Source organism: Balaenoptera ricei, chromosome 21, assembly GCF_028023285.1.
Source record: "Balaenoptera ricei isolate mBalRic1 chromosome 21, mBalRic1.hap2, whole genome shotgun sequence".
NCBI classification, from domain to species: Eukaryota; Metazoa; Chordata; class Mammalia; order Artiodactyla; family Balaenopteridae; genus Balaenoptera; species Balaenoptera ricei.
Genome location: NC_082659.1, coordinates 33,108,510 through 33,129,079, shown reverse-complemented (window position 1 = coordinate 33,129,079; position 20,570 = coordinate 33,108,510). Strand labels below are relative to the sequence as shown.

The following is a 20,570-nucleotide window of genomic DNA, read 5'->3' as shown; positions in this document are numbered from 1 at the left end:
TTGGCATTTATTTGGTTGTTCAAAGAAGACTAATTGCTAAAACATTGTGAATACAAGTTATGATGTTCATTTCCTGGCAATAAACTGGTCTGTGAAAATATGAAGTAACAGAATATAAACAGAAACATTAAGATTAAGAACAACAGATCTGTACTTCCCTGGTGGCGCAGTGGTTGAGAATCTGCCTGCCAATGCAGGGGACACGGGTTCGAGCCCCGGTCCGGGAAGATCCCACATGCCGTGGAGCCACTAAGCCCGTGCGCCACAACTACTGAGCCTGCGCTCCAGAGCCCATGCGCCTAGAGCCCGTGCTCCACAACAGGAGAGGCCACCGCAATGAGAAGCCCACGCACCACAACAAAGAGTAGCCCCCGCTCGCCACAACTAGAGAAAGCCCGCGCACAGCAACGAAGACCCAACGTAGCCAAAAAAAAAAAAAAAATTAAGTAAAAATAAATTGAAAAAAAACCAGAACAACAGATCTAGCAGCCAATGGACTGATTTTTAGCTGCCACCTCCCACCCCAACTGCCTTTAAAAAAAAAAAAAAAAACTCTGTATGAGAAAAAGAAATTCTTCAAAGTGATTTATTAATCTGAAGATTAAAGATTTCACTAACAAGGTAAAAAGTGATAGCACAAAGTTAAATAAATTCTTAACAAGGTCCATAAATACTTATTACTCAGATACTATTTAAAAAATCTGAAAATTCTGCTGGCATAAATTTGTTTTAACTTGACAATGATACTTAACTGAAGATCTTTGGTTTTGTCCGATTTATAAAATTATTTCTTTTTGCAAGTTGGAGGCTTAAAAAATTTTAAAGTAGGCATTAAGTTCCTAGTTTCCTAGTTTTAGGCAGAATTTCTCAGAACTTCACATCTGCACCATTTAAGGTTTATGGGAAGAACTTAGGATACAATACAGAAGGGCCATAACCTTTATTTGATCACGTAATTCTGTTTACTCATTTTGCAGCAAAATACATGTACCACTGTCCTATCCTAGAACTTGGGTGGTCTAGAACCTACATTTTGGCATTCACCATTCATGGCAAATAAGATGTTAATCAGACATTTGCTATCCTCTACACATTTCCACGTTTCCAGTACTGCAGAGTACTTGTATAAAACCATTTACTTCAGCTCTTGTGGGAGGAATAAAATCCTTCACATTTTACACATCTGCAGATTAAAGTTGGTCATTGTGTAATGGTTATATTTATTGATGTTTATCCTCCACCGAGGCACAAACGATGAGGAGCACTTTGACCTATTTCAATTAGTATTTATACCATTGAGTAGCGGTATTTGCAAGCCTGTTTGATTCATTCTAGCTGCTAAATGAGCGACAAGCACATCCTTCATACAGTCTCTTGTAACTTTGTACAGAGAAGTCTAGTTAGTAAGGACTTCAATGAATACAAAGTGTCATTCACGCTTTATGAGGTCCTAGAAAACTTTGAAAAGTGGAAACTTTCTCAAAGTGAACGTTTATCAGGAGGTTCAAGAAGTTTAAAGAATTCAGGAGAAAAATACTTTAAAATGTTTTCTGGTTTTAACCACAGCTAGATTTAACACAACACACTGGCAAGGCCAATGACATACAGAATAACAAAAGGACAAAGTATGCGTAGGAGGCTTATTCGTTTTTTTCATTACCTATCTACTTCAGAAGTTTTGAATGCAATTCCTTTCCTTTCCCTGGGAATTCCTGATCCAGAGGAAAAAGGTCACTGAAATCCTCAAGAATAGTTACCTCTAGGCAAGTCCACTCTAATGGAGTTTAAGCCACAGATACTGCCTTTTAGAACAAGACTTTATAAGAGGAGTTTACCAGCCACTATCTTATCAAGCCAGACAAACACCTGACTAATGAAGATGTAGTAAAGTAACTCTGTTAATGACCTGTCAACTTACATCTCGTGCATTTACACACTTTACAAATAGCTGAGTGCCAAGTGTACGTAGCACTGTGCGGGACGCTGGGACTTAGGGATGGATGCAGGGTGAAGGAGGAGTCACCCCTGCTCTCAGGGCATTCGAGGCGCTAGGTGGGGCGGCAAGGGGGAGGGCAGGGAAGTTTTGAAATCAAAGTCGGCATGAATACTCTGACTTCCTTTATACGAGACTGAAACAAACAACAAAACAAGGAACAAAGCCTGTCACTCTTGAGAAGCAACGACGCGGACCCAGGAACTAGGGCCAAGTGGAATATGGAAGGAATCTGTCGGAATATAGTCTCTATTTTATAAGCAGTTACTCTCTGCAAAGGCATTTCATTTAAAAAAACTGGAGTCATCAGATGATCCAAGATTGTCACAGCACTGGGATACTTTTTTCCTAATGAGACATTCCAATCTCTTATTTCTGTAACTGAATACATTTTGACTATTAGGGGCTATTTCTTGGTTTTTACCTATTTAGCTAACATGTCTGCACTTGAGATAAAGCATGTAAAAAACTGCAAAGTGTGACAAACTGTATAAATGTCAGACGTTTGTTTAAAAATACTAAGCTACACTGAACCAGGGATTCTTGTAGTATTGTCTATCTGCCAAATTTAATACCATATCACTTATCACTTTACCAAGTCACACCAAATATGACACAGAGACAATTTGTTTAAGAAAAGTTTTACTAATGTGTTAATATTTCAGCAAAGTTATTGCAACGGGTTTAAAAGGCAGACAGACACACTATTATAGGCTATAAAGTAACAAGTTTCATACAATTAAAATATTACATACACCTATGGGATTTACTGAATAACTAACAGACCCATAAAAGAAATTAAATCTGAAAGGTTAAATCCAGTATTAGCACCTACAATATCTCTGAAAGTAAAACTTTTAACCGTTTCATTCTCTCCTAGTATATGTCCTTTCTCCCAAATACAGTGCTCTCAAACCCCAAAGATGAAGGGCACAGGAAGTCCCAATACTAAGAACACACAGCCGAAAAGAAGAACTAGAAACAGTGACCCAGACTTGAGAGTTTTAGTTGGAAATCACTTAACTTACTGAACTTGAACCAATCATAGTATTTCTGTGCACTGAATACTGTATATGAGGAAAGTCTAGGAATCATAAGGTTTGCCAGTAGGGATAGTTAAAAATTAGCAATATATAGTATTATTCCTATCAAATGTTTTTCTCTTAAGTTATAACAAAACTATAATTAAAATATTTATTAACACTTGCTCATTCAGGGACACAGCAGGGACATTTGTGTTTGATGGTTTAGCATCCACTTTATTGTGCTTACTTACTTTTATAAGGAAAAAGCAACACATACCACATCTTCCCAATGTTCAAGGTAATGCAGTATTAACAGAATTCTCAAAAAAAAAAACCCAAAAAACAAAAACCTGGAAATTGCATTAAATACTGCTTTAATCAGGAATTGCTACAATAAAACAAGTAACATTATACATTATTTTTCCAATGAGCTTCAGTTTGAGAAACTGAACAGCAGAACTTGATCTTTAAGCTCTGAGTCATGGCAAAACTGGTAATTCTCTGAAATCTGGGAGATGCATTAGCAAAACCAGACACAGCCCACCCTTCACCGAAGTCCTGGAGAAAAGCGTTTTATGAATTTGGGGGAGTACGACTGAGCACTGGCTAGTTTACGACTTGCTGAAGCCCAAGGAATGACGAGAACCACCGGCCCTGGTGGCAGGTGAGAAATAACCTGCGTTGGGCTCACCAACTGCATATTTTATTAATGGCTTTGAATAAAGAAAGTGAAATGCTTCATTGCGTTTTCTCAAAAACTAATCAAAAGATTACAGAGTCCTACACAATTTGGAGACACAAAGTGGATGCTGAGCGACTAGAGGTCACTCCAGGTGTGGAATTTTACAAAGTCAGTCCTTGGAGTGAATGGCACCGTGGCTCTGGCAGCAGATACGAAGGAATGATGCTCTGGAGAGGAGGTGGGGGACACTCTGCGGTCGGCCGGTGGACAGACGAGGGTCCCAGCTGGAGGTGGGCCTAGAGTTAGAGGCGAGAAGAAAAGGTTTTAGAAAGGGGTGCTAACTAACCTCCAAACACAGACTGATGGGAGCTCCTCGTACGTGGGCTACACTCCATGAAGCCAGGCGCTAGCTAATAAAATCCCTGGATCTGTACTACCTGCCGGAGTGAGCACACAGCTCGACGGTCTAGAGAGCCAAGGCTGTGCATTTCCATCTCTGACCAATCCTGTCAGGAGAGGTAGCACAGCACGGGGCAGGCGGCCAATCCGGGGCCTGCCCACCTCCATGACTGCCTGCCCTGTTTTTGGCCTTGCACAAGTAACTTAGGTTCTCTGTGCCTGAGTTTCCTCATCTGAAAAACAGGGATAACATTATCTACCTCACAGGAGTGTTGTGATAATTAAAATGAAGCATTTAGAAAAGTACAGGCACATGGAAGTGCCAACAAACGTTGGTTATTTTTATCATCACTTATTTATTGTGACAGAATAATGACATATTCTGTTTTTTGAGTAAAGAAGACAATCTTAATCCAAAGAGAGAAAACACCATCAGTCTACTTAATAATAAAGGTATTGAAAAAATTTAAATATTTTAAAAGGAGCAAAATATTTTGTTCAAAGCTCTTTTTTAAAAAGAAGGCCACCTCCATGATTTGTGTACTCTTCTGTTAAATCATCAATTTAATTCCCATATAATGCTTCAACCTGCAGACACCATGTAGACTTAAGAAAAATTATAGAACTGAATTCATTATTCTTATAGTTTTCCCCCTCCTCCAAGACCTCAGCCCACACAGGATCCTGGGTCTGAGGGACACATAGCTCGGAAAGCTAAACCGCACTGAACAAAAATATCTGCATTCACGAAATTACCACAAGTTCCTACTGTAAATCTCATTTGAAAATTTCACTGTTGTTGAATGTTGACAGATTGGTCTCTGGTGTGTAATTGCTCCAAACCCCTCACCACCTCAGAAAACCAGTGTATTGAGCAATAATCGCTGCAAAGTGAGCCATGATGACAAATGGATCGGGCCGAGTCAGTGCAGCTACAACCGATCAAACAAACTCATCCCAACGGCACGTCACAAATACCACATGTAGGGCTCCTGGTTGCTCGTTTGAGAATTACCAGTTTGGAAACTGCACGTGAGAAAGTGCATGAATAGGTAACACTAAGTGTTCCAAAACAAAGCCTCAGTAAATAATAAAACACCGAGCAGAGGGCGTCATTACTTAGGTTTGTGGCTTGTAAGAATCTGTGTGACACATTCCCTAGAGCTAAAAGAAGGCAGCTTTGTAGGATTCAACAAATGGCACAGGAGCAGACAAAACGTACTTTTAAAAGGTAGTGAAAAAGAAAAGAAGGGGATAAATACTTAGAATAATCTGATCAACTCTTTCCTTTCTCCACGTCTCTGCTGCTGCACGTACTTAGAGGAAGTACGGTGTAAAAAATAGGGGTTTTATGGTCCATCAGATTTGGGTTCATGTCTCAATACCCATTAGCTGTGTGACTTGGAGAACATCGTTTAATATATTTGTACCTTGGTTTGCTTATCTGTAAAGTGGGGGAAATCCTCTGCAGAATCTTGTGAGAATTGGAAAACACCGTTTGTATAATAGCGGGCACATAGCAGGTACCCTCAAAACGGTAGCTACTATTATGACTGTTGCCCTGTGAAGGAAGTGGTCTGCTTTGGTAGAATCTGTTTCTGCGCGGCCTGTGAATTAGTGATGGATGCCTGCAGACAAAGTCAATCAGGCAAGCACAGCAGCAGAGCACTATTGGGAGGCAGAGCACATGACTGAACTTGCCAGAAACAGTGAAGTACGTTTTTGTCACTTAGAAGGCTGGGCTAAGGTACTGTGGCTTCCACGTGATACTTCCTATAGATTCCCATCAGTATTCACCAATTTGTTTCTCACTTGTTCAAGGTCATTATATGGATATATAAGAACATAAACATTCTAAAAAGAATGAAAATTTATGGTTCTACCCACTACAGGTTAAGTGTTCTTCTAAAGGGCTATGAAGCCACTTAAATAAATGAAATAGTCAGAATCTCCCTACCCCACTCTGAAATGTTTCTTTGGTTATTAAAGCCATTTGTCACTTAGGCAGGGAAATCTCTGAACTGATTCTTATATGCAAGACCCATCTATTAAAATGTCTAGGATAGTTTTGAAATATTAAAATAAAATAAGATGCCTCCCCCACCAAAAAAACCTCTCAAAACCCCCAACACAAAGTAACAACAAAACCAGTCTGAAAACAATACAGGGGGAAGAAAAAAAATCAGGATTAAATTCTCTATCACTTGGGTTATAGAATTTGGGTTAAATACACATTTTAAATATCAAGCCAGTACAGAGAATAAGCCACTACTTATGGTGCAGGGAAGAAAATACATGCATCCTACAAAATTACAAAAATTGCACATAAATCATATAATTTCATTTTTACCTTTAATCCTATGGTTTATCTTCCACTGCTCATGCCTCTGTCTTCATAAATAGTAATTTCAATCTAAGCAGCATGGCTGTTAAGAAAACACACTAGAGAACAGAACACAGAAAAAGGGACCACGGCGAGATGATAGGTACGATCTGTGCAGACTTGTCTTTATTTATTTTAAATTATTACTTAATTTAAAATTCTTATTTAAATAATTAAAAATAATTAAATTATTTAAATAATTAAAAATTAAATTATTATTTGCTTTATTTTGAATTATTAAAATTTTCTCCTGCTTGGGTTAAACACGATGTTTTCTACACCCTGCTAAAAATTTACGAACTGTAATTGCTTGTAGTATACCACATGTAGCTCCTCCCCAAACACTGATTATTCATTAAAAAAAAAAAAAATCTGAAAAAGGATGCTTTATTGTAGAACTAGGGGGGGGCTCTTAACTGAGCATCCATGGAGGTAATGAAGTCAGGGGTTCAAAATGCCCTGAAATTATATGCAAACTTTTTCTTGGGAGAGGGCTCACAACGTCTAAAAGTTTAAGAACCATTGCTGCTGAGTATAATAAAACTGTTGAAATTATTATCAGCCGGAAGGCCTGGGGTTATCTGACCTAGGTTTTAAAAAAAATTTATTTTACCCAGTTATTTATTTTACTCCCATTATCAAGCTAAATTAGTTTTTTTGCAATTTTATTTATGAAATTCACTTCGTGATTTTCAAAGCTTGCTGCCTCTAAAAATAGGCGCAGTATGTCAAAGGTAATGAAATGATACATCTGGCAGCTGTGGCTGATTTCAATGAGCCAGATGAACCCACGGATCTGTGATTCATCTGGACAACCTTGCTGCACGTTAGGAGTTCATGCATTTCAAAGGGGGCTTTGGGTCCAGCCTCTGCAGCTGAAATGCATGACTCACACCACTCCCATTATTACTACAAGATGCCACAGAGCCACCAAGATGACGGCAACCCGAGCACTACACAATGCACAGAGACCAGCGTGATACAGAGGAAGGAGAGGCGTGCGTCAAGGGCTGGAGCTGGGGGGCTCATGGCAGGTGTGCCTTCTCACAGAAGAGTCCTAGGGCAAGTACGGCAGAAGGGAGTTAAATTCTCTCCGGCCGCTGCTTCACAGGACCAATCAAAAGGTTCTGTTTACAGATATTGAGACCTCATGATCTAGGCTGAAAAGATACAACTCGAAGTCCTCTCTCGATGGGATCTGTCAGGAGGAGGCCTTGGGGAGCATAGATCTTCTCATTCTGCTCTTGAATGTATTTGGAGACTTTCTTCAGAACCTGACAAAAAGAAACACCACAGCTTTTTATAAACTTCATCAGATTTCCCTGTGAAGCATCAGCTGGACCTCAAAATATTCAGGCAGTGGAATTAGTTTTCAAAGCAAGAATGGGTGTTCACGTGGAGGGACGGCTCTGACTACGTGGCTAAGGCCACGGGGCTCCCGACACCGCCGACCCCCAGTCCCGAGCACCGTCCACGCGGTCCAAGTGCCACCGCAGATGCGGCCTCACGGCGGCCCAAGAGCCACGCCCTCCCCCTCCCCTCCCAGTCACCTTCATCCTGGTTGCGGAGAAATACAAGGTGACTATACACACGAGGGTTAGTATGCTTTCCCCTTCCCTACTTGTGAAGTGCGCATCATGTGACCTCTTCTGATATCAAGGACAGCTCTTGGCCTTCTCCTTAATACTTAAGAACTGCTTCTCGGGACTTCCCTAGCGGTCCAGTGGTTAGAACTCGGCGCTTTCACCGCTGAGGGCCCAGGTTCAATGCCTGGTTGGGGAGCTAAGATCCCACAAGCTGCGTGGCGCAACCAAAAAAAAAAAAAGAGAGAAAAAAGGAAAAAAAAGAGAACTTCTTCTCTCCTTTGTACATTTTCATCAAATTTTTTTTTAAGACTTTTTTATTATTTATTTATTTATTTATGCTGTGTTGGGTCTTCGTTTCTGTGCGTGGGCTTTCTCTAGTTGCGGCAAGCGGGGGCCACTCTTCATCGCGGTGCGCGGGCCTCTCACTATCGCGGCCTCTCTTGTTGCGGAGCACAGGCTCCAGACCCGCAGGCTCAGTAGCTGTGGCTCACGGGCCCAGTTGCTCCGCGGCATGTGGGATCTTCCCAGACCAGGGCTCGACCCCGTGTCCCCTGCATTGGCAGGCGGATTCTCAACCACTGCGCCACCAGGGAAGCCCCCATTTTCATCAATTTTAACTAATGATACAAGGTAGGCCTACAACAAAGGGAGCCCAGTGAGTCTAAAACTGGAAAGTTTATTCCCTTTACCAAGCATGCGCGTGCTGGCTGCCACGGAGGTTCTGATGACAAGTGTCTTATATCATTCCCAGGCCTGCATGGGGCGCTGCTCTGTAGCTTGCTCTTGTGCCCTAGATGGGAACCTCAACCTCACTAAACCTTGTAAGTTTAGTATTAAGGTTGTAAAAGTCAAAGCAAATGTAGACAAAAACCAGATAGGATACAAAGGAACTTCTGGAAATTGCCAAATCTCCAGCTTTAATAAGGGCAATTCTGAAACAGATAACCTAGAAGAAAATAAATTTTAATAGCTATATACAAAATCAAAGAGTTACATGTTTTATTTCAGATTCAAAGTCATTATAATCCTTTTCTGGCTCTAATCTTCAAAGAGGCTTTGATCCAATTCTTTAATTACTATATGTTTTCTTAAATTCACACTACCAGAATATGATAAAGTCACAGATAAATGTGATCACAACATAAAGGGAAAAAAGAACTGTATGAAAATGAAGTTGGAAATTAAGAAATGATTTATGTGTGGGTCTATAATATACCAGGCCAAACTAACAAATTAGGATGTTAAAATTTAGGTGCTTTGGTATAAGTTGATTTAGAATTTAAAACTCTATGTGGTCTGTATAATGAATTTTCTCATTGAAGGAAAATAAATAGTTTATTCAGGTTACATCTTTGGGGAATAATACAATCTAACGTTTTACACTTTTAAAAAAAGAGCGTGATATTATTAAAAGAGCAATCTGCAGGGTTATGAAGTAATTTAAGAATACTATTTCTAAAGAAAAGAGCTTTTCACCTAATTATCTGAAGTACATATGTCATTCTCCTATTTTCAACTCTCAAAGAATGTGAGCAGTGCTCGGTCTTTATGGGCGCTATCTTTCTATCAGCGTTTGTCAATCATGCTAAAATGTCAGGGGGAAGGAAGTAGCCCATGAAGATGCCCAACTCAGGACCCTCCATCTTCTCTCCAATTTCCTTCTCAGCTCACCTGCCAGAGGTGGAAACTGGACAGCCAGTCTCCCCTCACCCCAGTCCATTTATACTCGGGGGGACACTCAGAAAAATGCCTGCATGGCTGGTTTCAAAGAAAGAATTCCTTCAGAACAGCTTTCCTCCCTGTCTCCTTGGGTACAGGTTACTAGCAAAGAAACAGCATTCCTTTACGCGATTCAAGCAGAACTGTGTCATGCAAGGTTTTTATTTAAACTTTAATAACATTCATGGGCACTTGGGTATCAGTTCAGAAAGAAAACAATTAGTTTTCTTTTTGTATAAGTTCCAAATCCTCTTACGGTATTGTGGTGAAGGCAGCATTGTCCTAACCAAGATGCTTTTAAACTCTTAGTGTCATTAGCGATAGGAAAGCATTAATATGAGTCAACTCATACCTCATCCCAGACAGGACAAAGCAGCATTCTCACCCCCAAGAAACCTTATGTTGACATATTACTCATACTTTATTATTTTTGGTAAATCAATGTTAAAACAAACTATAATACTGAACAAAATTATCTCTGTTATCTTCAAACACTCAATAAAACCTCAATTTATATAATATTTACAAAGCTAAACACTCAAACCTCAGGAAAGACTATTATCCTCCCTGAGAATACTAAACCGGAGAAAGCCTACCAGACCCTCAAAGAAAGATATCCTACATGAGGCTGAGTGAGAGCACCAGGATTTCAGTATTTTCAGAAAGATCTAAGCTCCTCTGACTGTGCTCCGTTCAGATCACAGCCCACGGGCAGGAGGGATGTCTTCTGGATGATGAACACAGCAGACGGCTCCTGAGAGGAGAACCTTCCACAAGCCCATTTGTTCCCTGATCATAATGGGCAGCAACAGAGAGGAATAACACTGAAGCCTTTATCTTCATTTTAAATCAATGAATAGCACATTATAGGGAAAAAAATGCATGATTGTTCTAGTGGGTTTTAAAAGGCCTATTTACAATTTTCAAAAGTTTAACCCACGTGACTAGTGTAAGCACAATTATATTTGGCTTACTGTTTGTAGATTAGAAGTTTTAGTGTTTAAAACAATAAAGGCTACTAAATGACTCAATCCTGTCCTTTCATAAAGTAGAAAATAACAGCACAGAAATTCCTAAGGGACAAACTGGAGAGAGGGAGTGGCTGGGTATCAAAAATACAGATACATGTTTAAAATGTTTTCTTTTAAAAGTACAGGTACATTGTATCTTAATTATGACCATTCCAGTTATTTACTTTGCATGATCTAGTTATTCCTGTCGTTTCTAAAATAAAATCATGTATTTATAAAAAGTGACCATGCCTTTAATTTTGGTTTCTTGACTAATTTTACTTGGTTTTTACTTGTGTTATTAATACTTACTCTGTAAAAAGAAAGAGACCTTAACTAGACTTATAAAGTAGTACCTTATATGTTACCTATGAACGCAAGTCCATTATATTTCTGACACTGAGAACTTCCTTCCAAGATTAATAATCAAAAAGATTTTAACTAAGGGTTGCTAAATGTTTTAGTAGATAAATAAACTAGCAGCTGCTAAAAAAGATTACTTATACACTTGAAATAAAAAAAAACTGAACATGTAAGTTCACAAATATCTGATTAAAACATACATATATATATATATATACATACACTAACTTAATTTTTAAATCTATCTTAAGAAAACTTTATTAAGCATCTACCACATATAAGGCAATTTACTAATTCTAAGACCCATTTATTTTTTTTAGATTTACCTTTTTTTAAAATTGAAGTATAGCTGATTTACAGTGTTGTGTTAATTACTGCTGTACAGCAAATTGATTCAGTTATACATGTATATACATTCTTTTTCATATTCTTTTCCACTATGGTTTATCACAGGATACTGAATATAGTTCCCTGTGCTGTACAGTAGGATCTTGTTGTTTATCCATTCTCTACGTAATAGCTTACATCTGCTAACTCCAACCTCCCACTCCATCCCTCCCCCAGCCCCCTCCCCCTTGGCAAACACCAGTCTAAGACCCATTTTATGGTTGAGAGAACTCAGACTTGGAGAGATTAACTTGTCCATGATCTCATCATTAGTAAATGACTTGGCTGGCACCCAATTACCAATTTCTTTTTACAACTGAGGTCAGAAGCAGGTACCTGTATCTATTGTAGCAACTGCACACAAATAAATAAAAGTTAATTAAAATCTCATCAACAAATTTAAAAGCTATAGTGAAATGAGAATTCAAGCATCTAATACTCCACTAAGCATGAATAAAATACTCTGGAGGATGTATTTCTACCTTAAATTGACAATATTACACACGTCTTTAATGGCCACCCGGGATGACTGTTTTTACCCACCGCGCTCAGTGGCTCCTCAGGGGGTCCAAGCTCCACCACCAGCGCATCCCCTGAATTTGTTCACCTCCTTCCGTCCCTGCTGCTCTGCTCCCCGTCCAAGCTATCATCTTCCCTCTCTTGCCTGGACTTGTAGGGAGCGTCTTACTTCCACTTTTATACCTTTCCCCCCCAGAGCCAAGGAATCTCTTTAAAATGAAAATCTAGTCCTATTATTACTCCTGCTTAAAACCATTGAGTGGTTCCTCCTTGCAGGGAAATAAAATCTAAGCCTCTTTCCACGGAGCACACACTCCGGGAGGATGCAGGTCCCCTCACCTCTCGGGTCGCCTCCGCCCTCCTCTCCCCACGCCGCGCTCCGCATGGGGGATGCCCGATGTTCTGCATACACTCATCCCTCCGCCTGAAGGGCCCTGGGCTTCCCATCCTTCACGCGGCAGCTTAATGTTACCATCTCAGAGGCCCTTTCTGACCACATGATCTAAATTAGGTCCTTCCTGTATTTTCTATCCTAAGGAAGTTGGTTTTTTTCAAGGCATTTATCACGACTTACAATTCTGTGGGTTTTGTTTCCTTATTATCAGTTTTTACCACTGAGTTATAAACTCCATGACATCAGCAACCATGTCTGCCCTGTTCAGTAATATCCCCTGCACAGTACTTAGCACATGGTAGGTGTTCAATAAATATTTATCGAATGAATGAAATCCCTGTCCCTTCACTCACCAAATGTATTATTACAGAGAAGCTGGTAAGACAGAACAGACTGAAAGCTGATACTGATCCTCTGTAACTTCTGATGTGGAATGTTAAGCAGGAATGAGAGTGTGCGACATGGAGAAGGATATAAACTACTCTTCTTCAGTGTTCCCTTTTAGTAACACCAGGGGAATTCGTGTCAGGATGCTAAGGAAGAATACAGCATCATTTTCAGCCGACAGCTCAAAATATTTTAGCTGCAACTGTATCTGCTCTCCACCACATGGAGTGCAAGACAGTCACAGGGAAACTTCTATCAGGTGGGTATAATATAGATCTCCTTACAGCCTTTCGTTTTCTAATCATGGTCAGAATTTAATTATCTATTTGGGGTTTACTGTGATTAACGTAAATTCATTCACTTAACACACAGTAAATGAGTGCCTCATCTACCCAAAGTATGGTGCTAGGCCTGAAGAGGGATACACTGTCCTTGACCTCAAGAAAAAGACATACTTGAAGGGCAAACAAGACAAGAATATAAACGGCTACGTTCCTAAGTAGAGAGTGCTAAGTGCCAGAAAACAGATATGAGTAAAGCATTGGGGGATACAGAGGAGAGAACGAATTCCGATTACAGGGGTAGATAAAAAGTTAGCTGAAAGTGGGACTGAGGGACTGGTGGGATTCGGACACGGGAAGAACGGCACTTCAGGTGGAGGAAAACCTCGGAGTTTTTGCGTGGTTGGCAGAAAGACAAAGTGAGGAAGGGGCGCGGGACAGAGCTGGAAAGGAGAGCTGGAGGTGGGCTCGAGAAGGGCCTGAAATGGAACTCACTTTGCAGGAGTGGCAGGGGAGGCACGGCTGTGTTTTACGACACAGCAGCTGTTTGGAAATGGAAAAGAAGGGAAGGAGAGAGGCTCCGGAGACTGTGGCACTGGTCTAGGAGAAAGGTCATAAGGGCACAAATCAGGGTGGTGGCAGAAGTCATAAAGTTAGTGAATGGGAAAATGGAAGCTATTTCAGTCTGACAACTGATAAATTTTCCCCCTCTAGCCCTCCACCTAAAGATGGTCCTGAAAAAGACAGGATGCTACTGAACGAAATGGGGAGGTGTGAGGCTTGACTTCTGGACATATAAGTTGAGAAGCCAGCAATACTGGGCCCAGCAGACAGTTGAAAGAGAAGACAAGAACTCAGCGGGGAGGATAAGATGGAGGACAGAAATTTGGGGAAATAAAGCAAAGGCTTCTCAGAAGGCTAGGCAGAATGAGAACATGGATTTTCTACATCCTCCTTAAGTGTAAGCCGATTTGAATATTAACAAGGCAACCTGTTTCTGAAAGACTCAGGATTTTTTTCTATGTGTCTGGTCATAGAAGCAACAATAAAATCTGAACTATTATTATTATGACTGTCCCTTTAAGTTTTACTGCAATTGTCACCCTGTAAACATAAACCTGTAATAAACCCACCTTCTTTATGATTTTAAGAGATTGTGTGAAAACAGAGGTAGGCTTACCTTCTCGTAGTGAGTTTCCATGCACAAGAAGATGGTGTACGCTGTTAGACAAGCCAGGCAGCCTTCAAGATAGGACTGGCCCCCGAGCTTCTCTGCTTCAGCATAAAGGTTATTTAGAGTTCGAACTGTTTCTTCAAATTGTTGCCTATCAATCTGTACGGAAAAAAGAATTTAAAAATAAGTTTTGGAAAACAAGACGAGCACCTCACTCCTGCTTGCTATCACTAATTTAGGTTGCTGTTTTGTCAACATTCTTATCTAACTGTCCGCAAACAAATTTTTAGGTGATTAAATCTGGACGTAAGTTACTGAAACTGGTTAGTGTTTGTTTAATTTTATCCTTCTTATGGACACTGGATATCATCAAGGCTCAAAATGGTGTCTCTTTATCCTCTATACTGAATCACAGGTAACTTAATTAAATTATACAATCTTTCCATCTTTCCATTCTCTCATATTCACATTTATGGAGCACCTACCATCAGATATCATGACAGGCCTTAGAGAAAGATGACTAAGACACTTCCTAGTCCTCAAGGCATTTACAGTCACGAGCATAACCGATATGTAACAATAAAAACAAAGTAAGTCAACAGAATACTGTAATTGAGGCATGTATAAAGTATGGTAGGGGAACAAACGGAGGGGTGCATTCTCTTTAACTGGAAAGAGTAGGTAATCTTAAATCAAGTCCCTAAATGCTGGAATCTACTTAGGCAAAAAAGGGAAGGACATTTTCAGCAGATCAAAAGGTGCAAACTGTATTATTTCCTCATTTCCCATCTCTTTTAAAGTAACTATTTGGTTACTAAAAGCTGACACCGAACCAGGCAAAATCTCAAACTACTACACAACTCTTCACACCACGGGTTCCTATTACCCTTTTCTAGTCAGTGACACCATGTACACTAATACTACTACTGTATCCCCTTTTCACTCTCATCATCTGCTTTCACTTTCTTCTTCCAATAGCACATGACTTTCTTCTTTTAACAGTTCATTGATTTCAAATCTCAATACTTTGCCCTAGGAATTTCAAGTCCCATTAGTTGAGTATTTCACCCAATTGTAGCATTCTTGGTAGGTAACAAAGCACAACTTATCTGTCTTTATTCTCCGCTTTCTCTCACACAATATCTCCCTTATTCCTAAAACTAATAACTACTTACATATGAATTCTCTCTTTTATGAAGACTTTACATAGAAATAGACTCAGAAAGAAACTCAAAGAACCTCAGTATACAGTTTGAGACAAAACGTTCCCAAGAACATAATTCTCTGTTAACATACAGAATACATCTGATGATTTATGACCATCACCCTTAAGCTACTGAAACCCTTTAGGTGCGAGGCAGCTGTTTTGTCCTTCATGTGGAAAACTGTGAGGACTCAATGAGCCAAAGGCATGAAAACTTTAAAGCAGTGGTGGCTCGACCTGTTTTTTTAAAAGGAGCTACTTTTAACTTTCCAGAACATGAGTGTTTCTGACCGGGGCTGGGTGGGTGGAGACGGTGCTGAGAGCCAGGGTAGCGTCCCTTCACTGAGCCTCCACTTGAAGAGGTGCTGTGTTATGAACGGTCACCCAGGCAACCTGTCACCATTCCCAGAAAACAGACTGAGGAGAACAACTCAGTGTACAAGTATTAATGGTAAATTGTTATCTCCACCTGGTTTTGCCTAAGTTAATGCCTTCAGTTTGTCCATCAGTAAAAGCACAAAGGTCCAGATAATTTCAAACACTCGCATTTGATTTACTACGATGTTATGATCTGAGAAAGAAAGTTCTTTGAATTATTTACGTTTCTTTGGACAGAATGATTCAAAACTAGGGAATCAACCCAGAAACATTTTATTTCTTTCAGATCAGAATTACTGATCCTACCAGAAACACTAATTCTTAAAAGTTATTCCAAGATTGCAATGCTTTATAGGTTGGAGGCAAATCATAGATCATAAAAAAAAAAAAAAATCCAAGGTGAAGAATTTTTTTTTAAAAAGTTTAATTGAAAAAAAGGCGGGGGCGGGGGGGAATTCCCTGGTGGTCCAGCGGTTAGGACTCCACGCTTTCACCGCCGAGGGCGCAGGTTCAGTCCCTGAAGATCCTGCAAGCCTCGCACCTCGGCCAAAAAAAAAAAAAAGAATAAAAAGGGAAAAAGCATGATGGGCAGCAGTAAGGGCAAGGATACACTTACTACGAAGGGCTCTACAGAGCAGGTGTGGGCCTTGTTCTCATGCCCTTCAGGCACCACGAAGCATGGCTGTCAATGTTCACACCTTGGTACCTGCACGCTAATATAGCAGCTACATCGACATTTGGAGATATGTCAAGCTGGAGCTAAATGCAAATTTGGACCAATAAACACCGGAAGCCAGAATAGAAATAGGAAATCAGGCTAGTCTTCCCAGAATTTTTGTTTCTTGTTGAACTACCTGTCAAAGAATGGGGCTGAAGCTTAAAGAAACTGCAAGTCAAAGGTAATTTCTACTGACCGGATATAGAGACATATTTTTAAAGGGATGCAGGGAAACAAATGCCTCAATTATAGTTCACTCACTTCTCTGCTGCCCAGGCCAAGGGTGCCTAAGATGTCTGTATTTTTGCTAAAGTGAGAATCGAGCTTTCTTTAAAGAACTGTCCTGGCAACAAAGCACTTACACATCAAAGTATTAAGTTCTCACAGGCAGTGAGCAAGTAAACTTACTAACAGACAGAACTTGTCCTCACTCACAAATTAAAGGGTACAAATGTGTGTGTTTAATGCTTTAAAGTCATACAAAACATTTGCATGTTTATTTCTTCCTCTATTAAGTGGTCAAGTGCAATGTTCTCACAAAGGGAAAATCAGCCCCAGAGGCAGAGCAATCAGTACAATTTTTAGGGTAAGTAGTAAAAAAACAAAGAAAGAAACTTTCAATTTTCCATCAAACAAAGCAAGGAAAATTTAAACCTGTAATTTAAATTTAATCTCGACACATTAAAAAAAAAAAATCAAAGCTTTCCCAAGCAGTTTAAAGTATAAGCTAGTGTTTTAACCCAAACATTAAAAAAAAAAGAAAATTCAAGGGCACAATTGAAAAGCACCAAATAACATCCCATATAGTACTCAGAATCACAAGCAGTTCTGGGCTACATGAAGTCAAAGAAGTAAAAGGACTCCAGAATTTAGAGGCAGCAATTTCCTGTAACAGTCAGTGAAGTTCTGTGACTACACTGTTTCTGTACTCAGACTATAAAATAAAGGCTCCACCACACACAGAGTGGAAGGCTCATGTCTGATTCTACATACATATATTTGGCTCAATTATGAGTGGGAAGTTTGACTTTTAAAACTTTTAAACAAAGGCATCATGTGACATCCAAATAAGTGTGGTGCAAAAGAGTTGTTTACACTGATTTGAAAGTACATAAATAGTATTAAGTCAGAGTTTCCGTGTAAGAGGCTTAAAAGTAAAACATTTGATCCATTTCATCTAAGTCCTAAAATGTAAACCATGTTAATTGTGATGTCAAATTATTTTTAAAAAACAACATTCAGTAGCTCTAACCAAGAGGCAACACGCTCAAATTTCTATCTTCGCAAACCACTGTGGAAACGTCCAGCTAGTGTCAGGCTGGGTTACCTCATAACGTGGTGACAACAAACTGCAGCATTTATAGGGCATTTCACAAACAAACTAGTCTACAAATCATTTTTATAAGGCGTGTTGAATCTTTAATTTGCATTTAAAGAAACATACTTGGGCCACTAACCTGCCGAAGGTTATACATCAAGCCAAAGGACACTGTAATTGATCACTGTTGATTTTACAACCTTGGCAGTCAGGTAGGACAACCCACCTCCTCACAAGCCAATTTTAAATGACTGCTACGCAGTGCTCCAGTACTCATCAACACCTACTTACTCCAAAGCCAGCACTTCTTAGCTCCACACCCATGCCCAATGACCTCTCAGTCCCGCACCCACCCCTTGTCAAAGAGGAAAGAGCCACAAAACCTGCTCCCATCTAACCAGAAACTGACCTCTGAATAGGAAACACACAGCTTTATCTTACAAAGCTCAAGACCAAACAGTCTGTCTTTGGGTGTGTGAACACGTGTGGGCACAAAAAAACACACATACTCACATATGCTCACGTCGCTGTACCTTTAAAGTAAGATACAATGATCATTACCATTATTTTTCCTAAGTCTGAAGAAAGGGGAAGCACATCCCTTTTTGCATGCAAGGCTGCCCAAAGGACCCACATCCTGATGACAATTCTGACCTGTAAGGCAACACAGTACAGGCGGCTCCCAGCTATCAGAACTGCGAGGGACAAGTTGAGGGCCTCGTTCTGAGGTATCTCCCTGCCCAGGCCCATCCAATGCTCTGCGTTTTCCAGGTTCAAGGCCTGTCTGCACTGCCTAGCACAGCCCTTAAATAATAAACCCTTCCTGCCGAGCAGTGCGGCCAGCACTGTGGCCACAAACGCCAGTCACGAAAATAATGATATTTATTTCCCTTGCGTGGTGAGGTTGGAGGATGCAGCTTACAACACGCTGAGGTAGGTGGCCTGGAGCGCGAGGAATTAGTTCCTCATCACTGTGGTCAATGACCCGGGGTGGGGTGGGGACGGCAGGGGAAGACGGCGGTGCACACATCAGGGCCCTGGGCACCATGGAGCTCCACCAGGTCGTCAGACCCGGGGGCTTGGCCTTATTCCTTCTCCTCCAAACACCAGGTCTTGCTTAGCGATCCTCTTCGCACATCCCCGGCCCAGGCCGCTTCTGTGCCTGCTCCTCCCAGACCCGCACTCCCTGCCGCCCCGGGGGAGGCTCCCGGGCTCGCCCCAGAGCAGGTGCGGGGAGCCCGGCTGCATACCCGGTTCTCCAGCTCCGCGGGGAACTTGGTCTGGAACTGGCAGCGGGTGCCACTGCTGTAGTCTCGCTGAATGAAAACCTTCCCGGACACTGGCGCCTGCTGCGGCCTCATGGCGAAGACAGGACGGGCCGCGCTGCGGGTTCGGGGGACACCAACCACGGTCAGATATCCGGCCTGGACCCAGGACTCCAGCCCGCCAGCCCCGCAGACCCACCCACCGCCCAAAGCAGCCCAAGGCCTCCCCGCCCCACTCCCCTTCACCCATGCTTTCACCGCGGGCCTTCGGCTACCTTCCGGGCCAGGCCCCGCGCCCCCCAGAGCCCGGTTCGGCCCGGGAAACACGAACCCGCCTCCGCTGCCCTCCAGCGGCTGTCGCACCGCCTACGCCGTCACTTACGTCCTGCCGCAAAAGGCCTCTTTCCTCGCCCCTCAACTCGGCCTCCTACCTCGAGCCTAGGACCCACCCACTCCTCCGGCCGTAAAGCGATCCTGCCGAGGCTGCGCGCTGCGGTGCGGGGGCGGGCACCGTGGGCGGGGCCAGGGCCGACTCCGTCCCCCACCTAGCAGGGAGGAGTCCATCCGGAAGGAAAAGGCCGGGCGGGGCCGCAGGGCGGGGCCGGAGGGTGGGGCTGCAGGACCCAGGGGGGCGGGGTTGCGGGGCGGGGCGACGGGGAGAACGGTGGAGACCAAGTTCATCTGAGGGTGCAAAGGGTTCGAGACTCGGGATTTCCCCGGTGTGTCATTTCCCTGGTGTGTCATTTCCTCGTTCATCATGGCGACATAGTTTCTGATCACCGATTGTAAGGGTTTATTTTCACTCTTGATTGGAAGTCTCAGTTTACACGTGGGACACTACCCAACTCTACAAAACAACTGCTCACACAGATTTACAAATGGAAAGCAGGCTTGGCGGGGGACGATCGGTTTGGCAAGGGGCAGGGGGAGGAAGGGCGGAGGGAGAAGCTGTATGGGCTTCATTGTCAAGCATCCCTCCTTCAACTTTCCTGGAGGTGTTGTCTTTCCTTCTACCCCAAAGATTTTCATCCAGCAGTCCAGCCTCCACCCCTCCTGAGAGGCTTGCCAAGGACCCTTACCCCCCGACCCCGACCCCCAGCTCGGCGTACCTTTGCAAGGCAGCCACGAAAGCCCTTTATCTGGTGTGCCTGGCTGATACAGTATTCCACCTTTGTTTTGCTTTCCCAGGTTTCAGTTACCTCCGCCCCCACCCCCAGTCAACCTCAGTCTGAAAATATTAAATGGAAAATTCCAGAAATAAACAATTCATGTTTTAAGTTGTGTGCCTATTCTGAGTAGCGTGATGGAATGTCTTGCTTTTGGCTCCATCCCTTTGGTATCCCCAATCATCCATGTCCACTCCTGACGTCCCATCATTGACATCA

At 41.9% G+C, this 20,570-nt stretch overlaps 1 protein-coding gene across 2 annotated transcripts; it reads right to left on the bottom strand.

Annotated features, from left to right (window-relative positions):
• Nucleotides 1-2,618: 2,618 nt before the first annotated feature.
• On the bottom strand, nt 2,619-19,571 carry GOLGA7 (golgin A7). 2 transcript variants are annotated; one of them, XM_059909567.1, is made up of 6 exons: nt 19,461-19,571; nt 19,171-19,303; nt 14,309-14,461; nt 7,655-7,756; nt 6,450-6,512; nt 2,619-3,996 (listed from the first exon to the last, which is right to left on the bottom strand). In XM_059909567.1, the coding sequence occupies exons 2-5, from the start codon at nt 19,279-19,281 to the stop codon at nt 6,465-6,467; spliced, it is 414 nt and encodes a 137-aa protein (XP_059765550.1). In that variant the 5' UTR covers nt 19,282-19,303; nt 19,461-19,571; the 3' UTR covers nt 2,619-3,996; nt 6,450-6,464. The 2 variants fall into 2 exon arrangements, with proteins under 2 accessions (XP_059765550.1, XP_059765551.1); XM_059909568.1 differs by having other exon boundaries at nt 19,517-19,565.
• Between the last annotated feature and the right edge of the window lie 999 nt (nt 19,572-20,570).

Excerpts from the sequence above, each read along its gene's own strand:
- GOLGA7 (XM_059909567.1), bottom strand. The coding sequence starts at position 19,281 with ATGAGGCCGCAGCAGGCGCCAGTGTCCGGGAAGGTTTTCATTCAGCGA. Across the intron at positions 14,462-19,170 it reads CCGCGGAGCTGGAGAACCGG|ATTGATAGGCAACAATTTGA; the intron begins GTATGCAGCCGG and ends TTTTCCGTACAG. Across the intron at positions 6,513-7,654 it reads TCGAGAGAGGACTTCGAGTT|ATTGAAATTACTATTTATGA; the intron begins GTATCTTTTCAG and ends CATGCTGCTTAG.